Consider the following 15468-nt stretch of genomic DNA (forward strand, 5'->3'; position numbering starts at 1 on the left):
AGGGAAATACAATTGCCACTGATAGGGGCTGAGGCTCCAGGAGCTTCTATTAGTTCTCTGGTCTCTCCCGACAAAATTATGTAAAGGGTATTTTACGTGCATAATTCATACAAGCTGAATGTTTTGGGTGACCTTGGCCCAGGTTTCTATTTTAAGTGCGGACCATGCACAGCTGTGGGGAATGAGTAAAAAAAAGGGGGGGTTAATGCTACCACTAGTAGAAATATAGAATTTATTTCAATTTACAATAAGGCAACATAACATTTCTCATACAGGAAGTGACAGATACACATATAGGGCTGCTGCCAACACAGACCATGGAAGAAGTGCATTTCATCAGACACTGTTTACCTCCAGTATTTTTTCCCCTTCCAACTTTTTAGCGTTTTATTACAAAGGGAGACGAGCGATTTTTTAAAAAATTGAGCGTTTCAACCACTTGCTCTTCTCTGTTCTGCAAGGGGTGGGACAGTGGCCCCCCAGGCTGGATCAAACATTTTTTCCAGACAGTTCTTCTGAAAGATGGAGTGGATTTCTATAAGAAGCAACCTTTTTAAAATAAAAACAATGTCTGCAGGCTGTTTTGGTTCCTCACTGCAACTGTCAAGAATAGCCACCAGTCAAGGTTTCATTTTTCTAGCTGTTCATCCTGGTAACACTAAATGACATTCACTTCCTCCCTAAAAACTTCTCGGCAACAACAAAAATACACCCATCGAAAACAAGCCATCGAAATGTTAGACCACCTATTCAAACAATCAACACACAGCAATCCATCAGAGTGACCGTAGAGGAGTTTTTCAAACTTTCCATAACCACTTAAACAACGTTGACTGTTATTTGTACAAACTACATAACTTGGGCTCGATTTTTATTACTATTATTATAATCATTATCTACAATCCCCCTTGGGCAAACATTCAGAAGTTGCTGCCTGGGATTTTTCCATTCTGCTTCAATCCAGTCCTCTTTTCCCAGACATCAAAAGCAAGAATTCACCGGCGGACAGTGGCAAAACCAACAAGCCACAGCTGAAGGGAAAACAAAGCGATGCCTTGGCTCTCCCCATACTTGGTGCTTTGATTTCTTCTCTTTTCTAATGGGGGGGAAACAATCCACACATTTCTATAGCGATGAGGCATGGAAAGCGTCCGCCAGAAGAGATCAGTCAGAGTCTGCTGGTCGACTTGACAAGGCTCCATTTCCTATTATCATCTTGCTGTAGTTCTTCTGCTCCTCTTCCTTGAAAGTCTCCTTGACTTTGGCTCGTTTCAAACCTCCGTCCCTTAAAAGAACAGGGCAGAAAGGGAAATGTATGAAGCAGAATAAAGATGGCACTCCTAAGTAGGCTGGCTAGCGCAAGGATTCCCAACAGAACGTCTCCCTCTTCTCTCCCCAAATCATAGAATTGGAGGGTTGAAAGCCAAACCCCTGCAATGCAGGAATATGCAGCTGTCCCACACAGGGATCGAACCTGCAACCCTGGCATTATCAGCAGCATGCTCTAACCAGCTGAGCTATCCAGGTGATATGCTACAAAGGACTGCAGGAACTTAAAGGGGCATGTGGAGAGAGAGGTGAAAGGAGAAGGCGGTTGCACAACCAAAAGTCATTGCAATCGCAGATCTGTTCAGCTAGACACTACTGCATTTGTTAGGGACACTCCTGCATTTGTTAGGGACGAGGATGGCGTTGTGGTCTAAACAACAGAGCCTAGGGCTTGCCGATCAGAAGGCCGGTGGTTTGAATCCCCACGATGGGGTGAGCTCCCGTTGCTCGGTCCCTGCTCCTGCCAACCTAGCAGTTCGAAAGCACGTCAAAGTGCAAATAGATAAATAGGTACCACTCTGGCGGGAAAGTAAACAGCGTTTCCATGCGCTGCTCTGGTTTGCCAGAAGCGGCTTAGTCATGCTGGCCACATGGCCTGGAAGCTGTACGCCAGCTCCCTCAGCCAATAAAGCGAGATGAGCGCCGCAACCCCCGAGTCGGTCATGACTGGACCTAATGGTCAGGGGTCCCTTTACCTTTATTGCATTTGTAGGCAGTGCTCAGAGGAGATCAAGACTGCAATCCTAAGTGCCATTTACTGGGGAGTGAGCACCATTGAACTGATTAGGGCTTACTTCTGAGCAGACCTGGTTAGGCCTGCACTGTTACTTCTAGAATCATAGATCTGTAGTGCTGGAAGGCACCACAAGGGTCGTCTAGTTCAACTCCTTGCAATGCAGGAATCTCAACTAAAGCATTCAAGACAAATGGCAAACTGAATTCTAGGTCATTACCACCTACTGCTGAAATTTAAGGCACTAAATTTTTGCAGAGTACCCTCTAATTTCTCTCTCTCTCTCCTCTCTTGGACATAGTCTAACTTTTCTCACCAGGGCAATTCTGTAAGTCCTCCTTGACGAGCGATAGCAGACTTCACCCTGTTAGCAAACTGAACGGCATCTTCTCCTTCCTGCAAAGAAAGAAACAGAACGCAGTTGTCTGTAACCCACATATAAATGCAATAAGGAAGTCAACTGCGGACTTCTCAAGTTTAGCCAGGAGAGGGAGAGAAGGGGGTTGACAATCAAAACAGCATCTCTGGTTAAAAGGTAAAGGGACCCCTGACCATTAGGTCCAGTCGTGGCTGACTCTGGGGTTGCGGCTCTCATCTCGCTTTATTGGCCGAGGGAGCCGGCGTACAGCTTCTGGGTCATGTGGCCAGCATGACTAAGCCACTTCTGGCGAACCAGAACAGCGCACGGAAACGGCGTTTACCTTCCCGCCGGAGCGGTACCTATTTATCTACTTGCACTTGGACGTGCTTTCGAACTGCTAGGTTGGCAGGAGCAGGGACCGAGCAATGGGAGCTCACCCCGTCACGGGGATTCGAACCGCCGACCTTCTGATCAGCAAGTCCTAGGCTCTGTGGTTTAACCCACAGCGCCATTCGCGTCCCTTGCATCCCTGGTTAGCTTGCCCCCAAAAGTTATAAAGGCACCAATATGGGCCGTTCCTCCTGCTTCTTAAACGGCAGTGTCTGTGCCAACCCGCCAACAATGCAAAAAAGGGCAGATACCTCTCTCGTCACCGGCGGCAGGTACCAGACGTGGCACACAATAGCCCAGCTGGTCATGATTCGCAGAAGGTAGCTGACGATGCCATGCTTGCTGCTGTTCCAGAAGGCGTCGCCAAACTGGGGGTCGTACTGCAAAGGGAGGAGGACAGCGTTTGAGAGTCACGCTCACGGCCAACGTGAAAAGGGCCATTTCTTAAGCCGTGTTAGAAGGAGCATTCTTGGAAGGGAGCAGAAATTCCCAAACGGTGTAGGGCTGTGAGAAGTTAACCAAGAGTTCAAAGGGTGAGGGGGCGGCAACCATTAGGCCAGCAGTGAGACAACCTCTCGCCTATGGGCACAATGAGGTCTGGCAGGCTCCCCCCATTTGGCTTGCAAGGTTAGCATTCATGAGTGGTGGGGAGATGGCAGATGAAGATGATGGAATATATGGAACTTGCTGAACTGACTGGGAGACTCCGAGACCAGAGAGAAGAGACGGTGGAAGAAGACTGGGAAAAGTTTAAACAATATCTGAAAAAAATATGTTAATGCAGTGGTACCTCAGGTTACATACCCTTCAGGTTACAGACTCCGCTAACCCAGAAATAGTGCTTCAGGTTAAGAACTTTGCTTCAGGATAAGAACAGAAATCGTGCTCTAGCAGCGTGGCGGCAGCAGGAGGCCCCATTAGCTAAAGTGGTGCTTCAGGTTAAGAACAGTTTCAGGTTAAGAACGGACCTCCGGAACGAATTAAGTACTTAACCCGAGGTACCACTGTATTCAAATCTTAGAATAGCTTTGGAAGTGGATATAGGCTGTAGAGTTAGAAGTAGAAGATAGTGTATTTTAAAACAGTATTATTTGTAAGTGATAAAATGTGAATATTTTTATGGTAAAAGTAAGCATGATTAAAAAAAATGGTTAAAAATTATGATATATATAAACTGCTAAAGATAAGGTAAAATGAAAATCAGATGGGGGGATTTGGGGAAGCCCACCTAACAATGTTTAGAAAAAATAAGGATAAGGTAAGAATTTGTTTGTATTGTTTGTTTTTTCTGTTTGTGTTGTTTAGTTGTGTTATAAAATGAATAAAAAAAATTGGGGAGGAAAAGAGTGGTGGGGAGCTGGCTAATTATACTCAAGCCGTCCTATTGTATTGATGCTTCCGCTTTCAGTTTTCGGTCTTCAAACGTTTCAGAAGTCAAACGGTCTTCCGGAATGGATAACGTTCGACAACCGAGGTTTGACTTGACTGTAGTCTGTAGCTAGTTAGTACAGTAGTACCTTGGGTTACAGACGCTTCAGGTTACAGACTCCGCTAACCCAGAAATAGTACCTTGGGTTAAGAACTTTGCTTCAGGATGAGAACAGAAATTGTGCTCCGGCAGCGCAGCAGCAGCGGGAAGCCCCATTAGCTAAAGTGGTGCTTCAGGTTAAGAACAGTTTCAGGTTAAGAACGGACCTCCGGAACGAATTAAGTACTTAACCCGAGGTACCACTGTACTGGACTTGGTGCCATGGCTTTATGCCACACTTGAAAGAGACAAATCTGCTTTCAGATGTAAGAACAGCAAAAGACTGGTTGCGTTTCATTCATTCCTCTGCCTAGTCCCTTTTTAGCAATGCTCAGGGATGGAGGAAGCTGAGCTTCCTGATACTGGCTCTCACTTGCATCTCTCTCCAGTTTAATGTATCTTGAACCTGTCTGGAGGCATCTCCAGACTTCCATGCCTGCGCTGGAGTCCATGAGATCCAGCAGCAGCCACACCTTGCTGGGAAAACATGGGGAAGCTGTTGTCCTCCAGACATTGCTGGTCTCCAACTCCCAGTGGCCTCAGCCAACGTAGCCTGTGATCAGGGTTGATGGGACGTGGAGTTCAACACATCCAAAGGGCACTAGGAATAGCTGTCCTAGGAACCGGCTAGAATTGGCTAGAAAACCTTGTAGAACCTAGAACATTTTTGCGTGTTCTTACCTTGATAGCAACTGGGTAGATTGTGCCACCGATTTCAAAGCTTCCCTTTTTAAACATCATGACCGAGGTGTTGTTTATACAAGTGCCTGGTTTTTTAAAAAATAAATAAAAGACAGAGCAATCAGTAAACACAAACCCAGATGGAGCATTATTCGCCCTAGTCCTGAGTTGCAGAAGGCTGTATTGAACTAAGTTGACCCGATCATGCCAGAACTTTTGATTGCTCAATGGATCTTTATTCTCTCCTTACATCCCTACCATATTTTTATTTTATTTTATTTTTATTTTGCGGGCTGGGGGTGGGGAGCTGGGGAAGAAGAGGGAGGGCAACTTCCATTGTGCAAGCCGGAGTCGTTCCGTGAACGACAATGGAACACAGGGAGCCGCCTTATGCAAAGCCAGGCCATGGGTTCATCCAGCTCAATAATGTCTACACAAGGGACAGGGCCATCTTTACCCAGGGGTGAGGGGCACCTGGGCGCCCAATTCTGGGGAGCGCCAGGGGCCCGCCGCTGAAGCCGCCTAAGCTCTTATCTACCTGTTATGAAGTAATAAATAATTTTGATCAAGCTAGAAAAACAAAATTCATATATACCTAGGTATTACCGAAATGTATACCTGCTTCACTAAAGGGCTTTCGACTTTGTGCACTCATTTACCAAAGACGCGCCGTACCAGAGGCGGTGCTTGTCATTTACCACGGTGGCGCTTGTCAGTAAATAAATTAAAAAATAAAGTTTGTTTCCTTTTCCTCCCTTCTTTCGTGAACAAGAGATAAGGCGTAAGCATGGTGTCTGACATAAGCACAATAGTCATACCTCGGGTTACAGCCGTTTCAGGTTGCGCATGCATAGAAGCAGTAAATCGCGCTTTGCGCATGCACAAAAGCAACGTACAACCACCCAGACAAAAACACCCCATGCAGACATGTGAAAACCAAGAGAAAACAAGAAATTAACTTATTTCTCTTGGTTTTCATGTATCTGCATGGGATGTCTGTGGCCCACTGCTAAGTGGCCACAGATAGTTAAATTAGGCCAAAGGCCGGGTTATAATGCTTTTGAAAGGCACCAGTTGAACTTCCCTGGGGAGAGCATGCCCCAAACGGGGAGCCACCACAAATAAGGCCTGCTCTTGCGTAGCCACCCTCCGGACCTCTCATGGAGGAGGCACACGGGCCTCGTATTATGATCTCACTGCTTACAGTCATATTCTGCTGTTTTCCTCCATAAAACTGTCACAAGAGAGGATGTTCTCACAGGAATTTGATGTAACCAACCTGAGGGGAACGCCTCACGGCGAGGGAAGAGTCCAAGCGCGACTTAGACAGTATTAACTTATGGTCTGTGTGTGTGGTTTGGGAGCTGCACGGTCAGGGGAAAAACAATGCTGTCCAGGGTTGTAAAGACTGCAGAGAGAATAACTGGGTGCACTCTTCCCAGCTTGGATCAAATCTATACTTCCAGGTGCCATAAGAAACCTGCAGAGATAGCGCAGGATAGTGCGCACCCCGGAAATGATCTCTTTCAGCTTCTGCCTTCTGGAAGAAGGTTCAGGGTTATAAAGACTAGGACTAGCCGCCTGAGAAACAGTTTCTATCCAAATACGATTTTGGTTTTAAACACAGTGTAAGGTAGTCTCTATGGGAGTATATTGTATTTAATTATGGGGTATCAGAGTTTTTAGGGGGTTAACTAGGCTGGGATAGCTGGGATAGCAGGCGTGTTGGTTTTTGAATGTCTGATGTACCGTATTTTTTGCACCATAACACTCACTTTTTTCCTCCTAAAAAGTAAGGGGAAATGTCTGTGCGTGTTATGGAGGGAATGCCTACGGGTGGCATGCCTGCAGATATTCCTCCACTAAAAACTACGTGCGTGTTATGGTCGGGTGTGTGTTATAGAGCGAAAAATATGGTAGATTTTTCAATTTCGTTGTTCTGTATGGGACAATGACAATAAAGATTATCGTATCGTATCGTAATTGTTATTAACCCACAAATGAGGGAACAGAAGAGTGTGTTTTACCTTCTGGAAAAATTAAAATGGGCAGCTTCTCCTTATCCGCAACATGTTCCCTCAACCTGAAAGAAAAGGAGAAATATTTCAGTCTTTGCCTCAGTACTCAAGAGGGTCTCTTGGAATTAATCTGTTTCCAATAACTCAGAACATAAGTAGAGGGTTGCTGGTCAAAGGTCTAATCCAGGATCCTGTTCTCACAGTGGCCAAACAGATGCCACCATGGGAAGCCCACAAGCAGTAGCCTTTGATGGCAACATCCTCTTTCAAAGCCATCCAAGCCAGAGGGCGAGAGCGAATTGCACACCTTAGCTCTGTGCTGTGCAGTGAAATATTTAAGAGTCAAGCAGTCCAAGTGGTTCTCAGATCGGGAGGTACCTTTCAAGGTCCTCCTCTTCAAAGCGTCATTTCAGTTTGGTGCAGGTGGGGAAGAAATTTTACCAACAGAAGGAAGGTAAGGTTTTAAATTGCATTTTAACCTGTATTTTAAATTGGGTTTTTTTCCTATTATGTTTTTACTGTGATTTTACTGGTGTTAGCTGCCCTGAGCCCGGCTCTGGCCAGGGAGGGCGGGGTATAAATATTTTTATTTTTATTTTTATTGTTGGCAGTGGCTGCAAAGCAGCTTCATGGACTTGCCAGAGGGGTTTGGTTTAGTAAGCCGGGATATTCAAGGAGCTGGATGTGGGTTTCCAAAGCACTTTTGCAGCTGCTTCACTGCAGCCAGCAGTTGAACAAGCAATAAATAATATTACCGTACTTTTCGCACCATAACACTCAGTTCCCCCCCCCCCCCAAAAGGTAAAGGGAAATGTGTCTGCGCGTTATGGAGCGAATGCAGGCAGGAGGAGCCACTCTTGCTGGCTGTTCGGCAGCCTCTCTTCCTCTGCTTGGCTTGCTGAGAAGCCGGCAACAGCTCAACAGCTGAGTGTCGGGAGACAGCCTCTCTTCCTCCAGTCTGCCTGCTCTATGGCTTTTTGGCGAGGTGGGAGAAGGGAGGCAGCTCCGAAGCCGGCAAGAGCTGCACTCAGTGTGTAAAAGCCAAGGTGGGGAAAGGGAGACAGCCTCTCTTTCTCAGTGTCTGCCTGCTCTATGGCTCTCCCTTACACAAATGTAAGCGGCTCTTACTCTGCTTTCTTTACAATGAGCTGGAAGGAGGGACAAAGAGGGCATCCCCTTCCGTCCCTCCCCCAGCACCTCACCGGTAAATTCAACAAAAGGGGCTTACAAGGCTCGTGTCCCTGAGTCTCCTCCTCCTCTTTTTGCTCCGGTTCGAGGCAAGGCAGCTGCACAAATGTGAGTTCCCCCTCTCTCTTCCTTCCCTCCCTCCCTCTTCCAACTTCAAAAAATATTGGGGGGACAGCCAGGTAAGCCCCACTCACATACCACAATGGGGGGTGGGGGATGACTCCCTCAAATATTTAATGGGGGGGTGAAGGCACCTAGGCCCATAGGAGTTGGCTGCTTTGCCTAGGACAAATGTGAGCTCTCCATCTCTCTTCCCTCCCTCCCTCCCTCCCTCCCTCTTCCAGCTTCAATAAAATATTGGGGGGACAGGTACAGGTAAGCCCCATCTCAAAGACTGCAATGATCTCAAGACAAAGTGCATGCACACTGGTACCTTATATGAATGGCAATGCCCATCAGCATGGGGGGAGGATGACTCCCTCAAATATTTAATGGGGGGGGTGAAGGTACCTAGGCCTATAGGAGTTGGCTGCTTTGCCTAGGACAAGTGTGAGCTTCCCCCCCCCCTTCCTTCATCACTGTATTGGAGATACCATACATTACTGATAGTTCCTTCATTCACGTGGTTACAAAGCACGGATCCACAAAGATCCTCAGGATTTTTGCATTGGGCTACCCCAAACTCACCGTCAGATCACATGTCCGTGGCCACAGCATGAACCACAAAAATCATACATCCACTGTTTCGTTTAGAATTTTTTTTTCTTGTTTTCCTCCTCTAAAAACTATGTGCGTGTTATGGTTGGGAGTGTGTTATAGAGTGAAAAATACGGTATATATTATTTATACCCCGCCCATCCGGCTGGGTTTCCCCAGCCACTCTGAGCGGCTCCCAACCAAATCTTAAAAACACAATATAGAATTAAACATTAAAAACTTCCCTAAACAGGGCTGCCTTCAGATGTCTTTTAAAAGTCAGATAGTTGTTTATTTCCTTGACATCTGATGGGAGGGCGTTCCACAGGGTGGGCGCCACTACCGAAAAGGCCCTCTGCCGGGTTCCCTGTAACCTCACTTCTTGGAGGGTGGGAACTGCCAGAAGGCCCTCAGAGGTAGACCTCAGTGTCTGGGCAGAACAATGGGGACAGAGACGCTCCTTCAGGTATACTGGGCCGAGGCCGTTTCGCCAATTTTGCCCAGAGATAAGGCAGACCAGGGTGCTTAAAAAACAATGTTTATATATATCAGATTTTTTTATTTTTAAAATAAAATCCTTCTAGAGGAAAAATCTTTCTAAATATAATTTTCTATTTAAGTTACATTATAGTCCAAAGGCTATTCATCAGGAAATAAGGATTTGTTTTATGTTTTCCATGTGTGCTAAAACTCAGTTTAAAAAAATTGTTTAACCACATCAGTTAACAAACATGGATACATATGCTATAATGTTATTGTTTTAGTTAAATACATTGTGTAAATTGTTACTAATGATTATTTTTCCCTTTCCAATAAAGTACATCAGAAAAATTGTCGAAATATACACAGTTAACTCATTAAACCTCAAAATAATTTCATAATTAACTGTCTATGTATTTCTAATACTATAACCAAAGCAGGAATTTCTGATATAACTGAAAAAACTACTCTGAAAATTTATCATTCCGAAAATGAAACCTTCATCTGGTTGTAAATATTAAGATTATATCAACAAGAATGAGTGTTTCTGCAAAAAAGAGAGATTTAAATTAAGTCTTACTGACTAGTGATTTAAAATGATTTGAGCTAAATCAAATCCACCCTGAGGCAGACTATACCTTTATTTGCATTTGCAAGGTTATGAATGGACAGAACTAACGCAATGGCATATCAGAGAGACTGCACACCATTAGCCTGGCCCTCTTTCTTACCTTACTTTTCTAATCCCTAATGTCAGTTAACACAAGGAGTGCCACACTTTTCCGTGCAGTAAATAAGAAGCGTACAAATATGTTAGCTTTAAAGCATGGGTAGGCAAACTAAGGCCCGGGGGCCGGTTCCAGCCCAATCGCCTTCTCAATCCAGCCCATGGACGGTCCGGGAATTAGCATGTTTTTACATGAGTAGAATGTGTCCTTTTATTTAAAATGCATCTCTGGGTTATTTGTGGGGCCTGCCTGGTGTTTTTACATGAGTAGAATGTGTGCTTTTATTTAATGATAATAATGATAATGATGATAATGATAATAATAATAATAAATTTATTTATATCCCGCCCTCCCCAACCGAAGCCGGGCTCAGAGCTGCTAGCAACAATAAAATAATACAGCATTCTAAAATCAATTCATTATAAAATCAGTTTAAATCAAATCAATTCAAATTCAAATGCATCTCTGGGTTATTTGTGGGGCATAGGAATTTGTTCATTCCCCCCCCCCAAAAAAATAGTCCGCCCCCCAAGGTCTGAGGGACAGTGGACCGGCCCCCTGCTGAAAAAGTTTGCTGACCCCTGCTTTAGAGCAACCCACAGCCATTTGTCTCTTGGTGTTCGGGTAAAACAACAACAAAGCCCATACCTTTTCGTCACCAGGTGGCGATCTTTCATTTCGGAGCGTTCAAACCAAACATGTGGGCAGGCTTTGACGGTGGCTCTCTGAATAATGCCCATTAGGCCCCCATGAGCTTGGCCCACCTGTAAGGTCCCCCCACCAAAAAAAAGACAAAATCAAATCAACAGGGAGTTCCTTCAAAATAGTTCCCTTTTAAAACTATAAAGGAGCCTTGTGAGTGGAATTGATCCCCCCCCCTGCATTGAAAGTGATGTCATTCTTGAAGGACATGATTATGTCATCTTTAAGTGCCCACAATCTGGTTTTTGGAGCTTCCATTCTGTTCTGTTTGCTGGGAGGTTAACAATGTTGTGTAGGGGTGGTGGCTATCTCACACTTCCTACTGCACATTACTGTCACTTCCCTTATTCATAGAATCAGAGAATTGTAGAGTTGGAAGGGACCCCTTAAGTCATCTATTCCAACCCCCTGCAATGCAAGGATCTCAGCTAAAGCATCCATGACAGATGACCGTCCAACCTCTGCTTAGAAACCTCCAAGGAAGGAGAGTCCACCACATCCTGAGGGAGACCGTTCCACTGTCAAACAGCTCTTACTGTCTGAAAGCCCTTCCTGATGTTTAGTCAGGATCTCTTTTCTTGTGACTTGAATCCATTGGTTTGGTCCTGCTCTCCTGAGTAGGAGAAAACAAGCTTGCTTCATCTTCCACGTGATGGAACATTGTTTTAAAAGCAGGGTGGAGATGGTGGCCTTTGCCACTTATTTGATTAACAAAGCCAGGCATGTCCAAAGACAATTTCGGGGGCCCAATTCAGCCCACTGGTCAATTTAATCTGGCCCCTGTGGCAATTTATTTCCTGGGGTAAAATCCTTTAAAAAGTTCAAAGGTTAACAACTTTGGTTAATTGGCCCTCATGGCCTTTCACTTCATCAAATATGGCCCTCTCTGAAAAAAGTTTGGACACCACTGAACAAAGCCTTCGTGGCAGTTAATTGGGCAGGCATGTCAACAATATTTGTTTGTTTTGCATGGGGAGCTATTTTTCTGGAAACCCTACACACAGGTAAGACACAGTCTTTGAATATCTGCCTCGCTATAGCAGTAAACCTTCCTCATTTTCTTTCCCTATTTACCCTTGCCTCTTCTTTCTCCATTTCTCAGTGTCAACTGTAAGCTCCTCAGGACAGAGACCTGCTTTCTTAAGCAATGTCAAGTGTTATCCACACTGATAGCACTGACAGGTGAAAACTATGAAAAGTGCTTCTGTGTCCAGCTGCATAGCTAAATCAGTTGCACCAGTTCCTCTTCCTTTTTGCATCAAGAGTTTTCTCAACTCAACACGAAGCAATGGCTTCAATTATTAGCAACTAGGAAGTAGCTACAGTTCAACACTGGCTTCATGTACAGAGGTCTTTACAACTCTCAGTCCTTGCAATTGCAAAACTCATGAGACTTAAGACGTACCATTGCGTAACAGCCATCATTGGTCAAGATTATGACGTCTATTGGGGATGTGTGGTTGGCAACACAAATTCCTCCTTTCTTAGGTTTGTTCTCCCTGCAAAATGACAGGAGGACACAACTTTGTAGTAGGGGACAAGCGGCTGCGAGATGCCCATAAACCTGCCGCATGTTACACGTGAGTATTCTTCGCTGTAAAGGCTTAATGAGCAGTGTTGCCATTTAAAAGTCAAAAGAAAATGCATTCTTTGTCAACATTTAACATTTCTAAGCTGCAATTCTCAGCCACAAGCAAGACATTTAAAGCAGCGCACAGACTTTAAAAAGCATGCAGTGGTACCTCGGGTTACATACACTTCAGGTTACAGACTCCACTAACCCAGAAATATTACCTTGGGTTAAGAACTTTGCTTCAGGATGAGAACAGGAATCGTGCTCTGGCGGTGCGGCAGCAGCGGGAGGCCCCATTAGCTAAAGTGGTGCTTCAGGTTAAGAACAGTTTCAGGTTAAGTACAGACCTCCGGTACTTAACCCGAGGCACCACTGTATTCTGAAAGCAATTGGACTTGGCATTTTTTTAATGGTCTTTAACCCCCAGAAGACCCACACACAGGCACTACACAGACAACTTGTGGGACCTTTCAGCTCAAGGAAAAGTCAAGTAAGAGGGGACATGATAAAACTTGTATAAAATTAAGTATGCTGTGGAGAAAGTGGATAGAGAAAGGTTTTTGTCCCTCTCTCATAATACTCAGGCATCCAGTGAAGCTGAATATTCAGGACAGATAGAAGAAAGCACTTTTTCACACAGTGCATACAGTATTTTGCGCCCCATAAGACGCTCCGGCCCATAGGACGCACCTAGTTTTTTGGGGGGGAAATAAAGAAAAAAAATATATTCCCCCCCCCCCCAGGTGCGGGGCTGGAAGAACCAGGTCGGGGAATAGTGGGAAGGCACGCTCTGCCTCCCCGCTGTCCCCCGAGCTTGTGGGGCTGGCGATGGGCAGAGCTGTGCTGATCCCGGGATGGCAGGCAGTTCTGCGCCGCCATCCGGAGAGGGGCGGGACTTAGCGCCCCGCTCCGGATGGCAGCGCAGAGCTGCGCTGGTCCCAGGACCGCAGTCAGCTCTGCGCGGCCACCAGGAGCGGGGCGGAGCTTCTCCCCCGGCTCCCGGTGGCCGCGCAGAGCTGCGCTGATCCCGGGACTGCAGGCAGCTCTGCGCAACCCTCGGAGTCGGTCTCCCGAGGGTTGCGCAGAGCTTCCTGAAGCCTGGAGAGCGAGAGGGGTCGGTGCGCACCGACCCCCCTCGCTCTCCAGGCTTCAGCGAAAGCCTGCATTCGCCCCATAAGACGCAGGCACATTTCCCCTTCATTTTTGGAGGGGAAAAAGTGCGTCTTATGGGGCGAAAAATACGGTAGTTACAACTATAGGACTTACTCCTACGGGAAGTAGCTATGGCCACCAACTTGGATGGCTTTTAAAGAGGTTCAGACAACTTTGTGGGGAATAAAGTTATTAATAGCTACTGGGTAAGTCTCCCCCCCCCCTTGGGAGCATTCCAAAGTCAAGGCATCACCACCAAAAAGGCCCTGCCTCATGTCTCTACCCACTGCCCCTTCCAAAGGACCACAGACTATACTCGGAAGAGGATGCTGACATCTGAGCAGGGAAAGATAAGCCCAGATAAGCCCTGTTCTTCTTACTGGGCAGAAGCGTCATGCAGGTAACAGAGCCCAGAGATGACAGAGTAGGCTGTACCACTTGAGACAGCTGGGGGAAAATGAAGTTTCTGAATCCATCTCACAACAAAACACAACAGGCCCTTCCAAGCGTCCTTTTCACTGTGTATTCATGATGCTTTCAGGGGCAGTTATGTGCAATCCCACTCTGCAAACCATTTGAGCCTGCAAAGATTTTAGGGTAGACATAATTTCTTTGTTTCAAATTGGTGGCTGCCCTTTTGCTTCCCACAAATATTCTGTAACTGTTTAGACCACAAATGTACTGGGGACGGATGGACAGGTTGTCCCAGATGTGTTGTGCTCCAGCGCAAAAGTACAATAATGCAGTACAATAATGCATTGCAGAAGTGGAAGGAATGTGTGGACAGCCCAGCATTAATCCACCATTAACTAGGGAACTACTGGTGTACCATAGAAGTAGTGCAGAATGTACCTGCAAAAACAACACACCTGTCTGGAGGGGCCCAAAAACACACACAAAACTTACTTTAAGTTAAGCAAACAGCACTTCAGCTTAAAAGAGTTGAAGCGCCATCCATTCCTTGCTGTGCTAGCAGTTTACTTGCAGAGGTGTTTTGTTTTTTTACGCAACAGAATGTTAAAAAGATGTGATCCCAGACTTGTAAACTCTGGTGGTACAATTCATTCTACCACTTGATTCTGCCTGATGTGTACATCAGCAGCAGCAACAAAATACACCTTGATCTACCTGGCACCATCAGAAAAGAACTTATCTAACTTCTGTCCTGAGAAGGGGTTTTGTTTTCTTTCACTCACTTGTTGTGGTAATAAATGTTGCCAGAAAGCGCTCTGACAAGGATCCGGGAGCAGGTGAGATGGACAAGGTCACTCAGCCAGTCTTTCGTTCTGCAAAACAGGAAAAACTGGGTGTAACAGCAGCCTTAGAAATCTAAATTAGGTCCACATTCTCCAGAATCTAAGAGTTGCAGCACTGGTTATTTACACATCACAACCTAATTTCAACTTCTTGATAGCAAAAGAGGAGTCAGCATTCCAAACAAGGTGAAGAATAAACAGTTCAGTAGCTCTGTCTATAAAGATACATATTCAGAAAATGGATGATTTGGGAAAGTGGCCTCCCAAAAATAATGGACACCCTCTTCTCTACAAAATCCAGCAGCTCCCCACTTAGTTCTCACTCTTCTCGCGCTCCCCTTATCAATTACTTTTACACCCCAAGTCTCTAAGATTCTGTCGCCAGTTGGTTCCCATCTCTCTGCTTGTTATTTCAATGTCTCCATAAATGGAGATTCCCCTTTGCTTTCCCTCTTATAAACACAGCCACGTATGTTTATAAGAACTTTTCTGGCAAAACTGATGGGCCATTAGTTTTACACAGCGCATATTGAAACTTGCTCCCACAAGATTATAAAGCTTCGCACAGCACAACGTTATGCGAATCCCAGCTGTCAATTGGGCATTCCAATAATTCTAAGAAACAGCTTGCATTGACGCAAGAGGTTAGCCCA

General features: G+C 45.6%; 1 protein-coding gene across 1 annotated transcript in view; it reads right to left on the minus strand.

Moving 5' to 3' along the window:
- Positions 1-215: 215 nt before the first annotated feature.
- The window catches only part of GPAT3 (glycerol-3-phosphate acyltransferase 3), a 30333-nt gene continuing 15080 nt past the window's right edge, over positions 216-15468 (minus strand). Inside the window, exons 5-12 of the mRNA XM_081207188.1 lie at positions 14756-14845; positions 12240-12333; positions 10781-10896; positions 7050-7105; positions 5023-5108; positions 3065-3193; positions 2379-2458; positions 216-1285 (exon numbers count right to left, since the gene is read on the minus strand). Of these exons, the coding sequence (XP_081063314.1) occupies positions 1165-1285; positions 2379-2458; positions 3065-3193; positions 5023-5108; positions 7050-7105; positions 10781-10896; positions 12240-12333; positions 14756-14845 (772 nt within the window). The 3' untranslated portion in view covers positions 216-1164. The remainder of the gene's footprint in view (positions 1286-2378; positions 2459-3064; positions 3194-5022; positions 5109-7049; positions 7106-10780; positions 10897-12239; positions 12334-14755; positions 14846-15468) is intronic.

Source organism: Podarcis bocagei (genome assembly GCF_964188305.1).
Source record: "Podarcis bocagei genome assembly, chromosome: 9".
Taxonomy (NCBI): domain Eukaryota; kingdom Metazoa; phylum Chordata; class Lepidosauria; order Squamata; family Lacertidae; genus Podarcis; species Podarcis bocagei.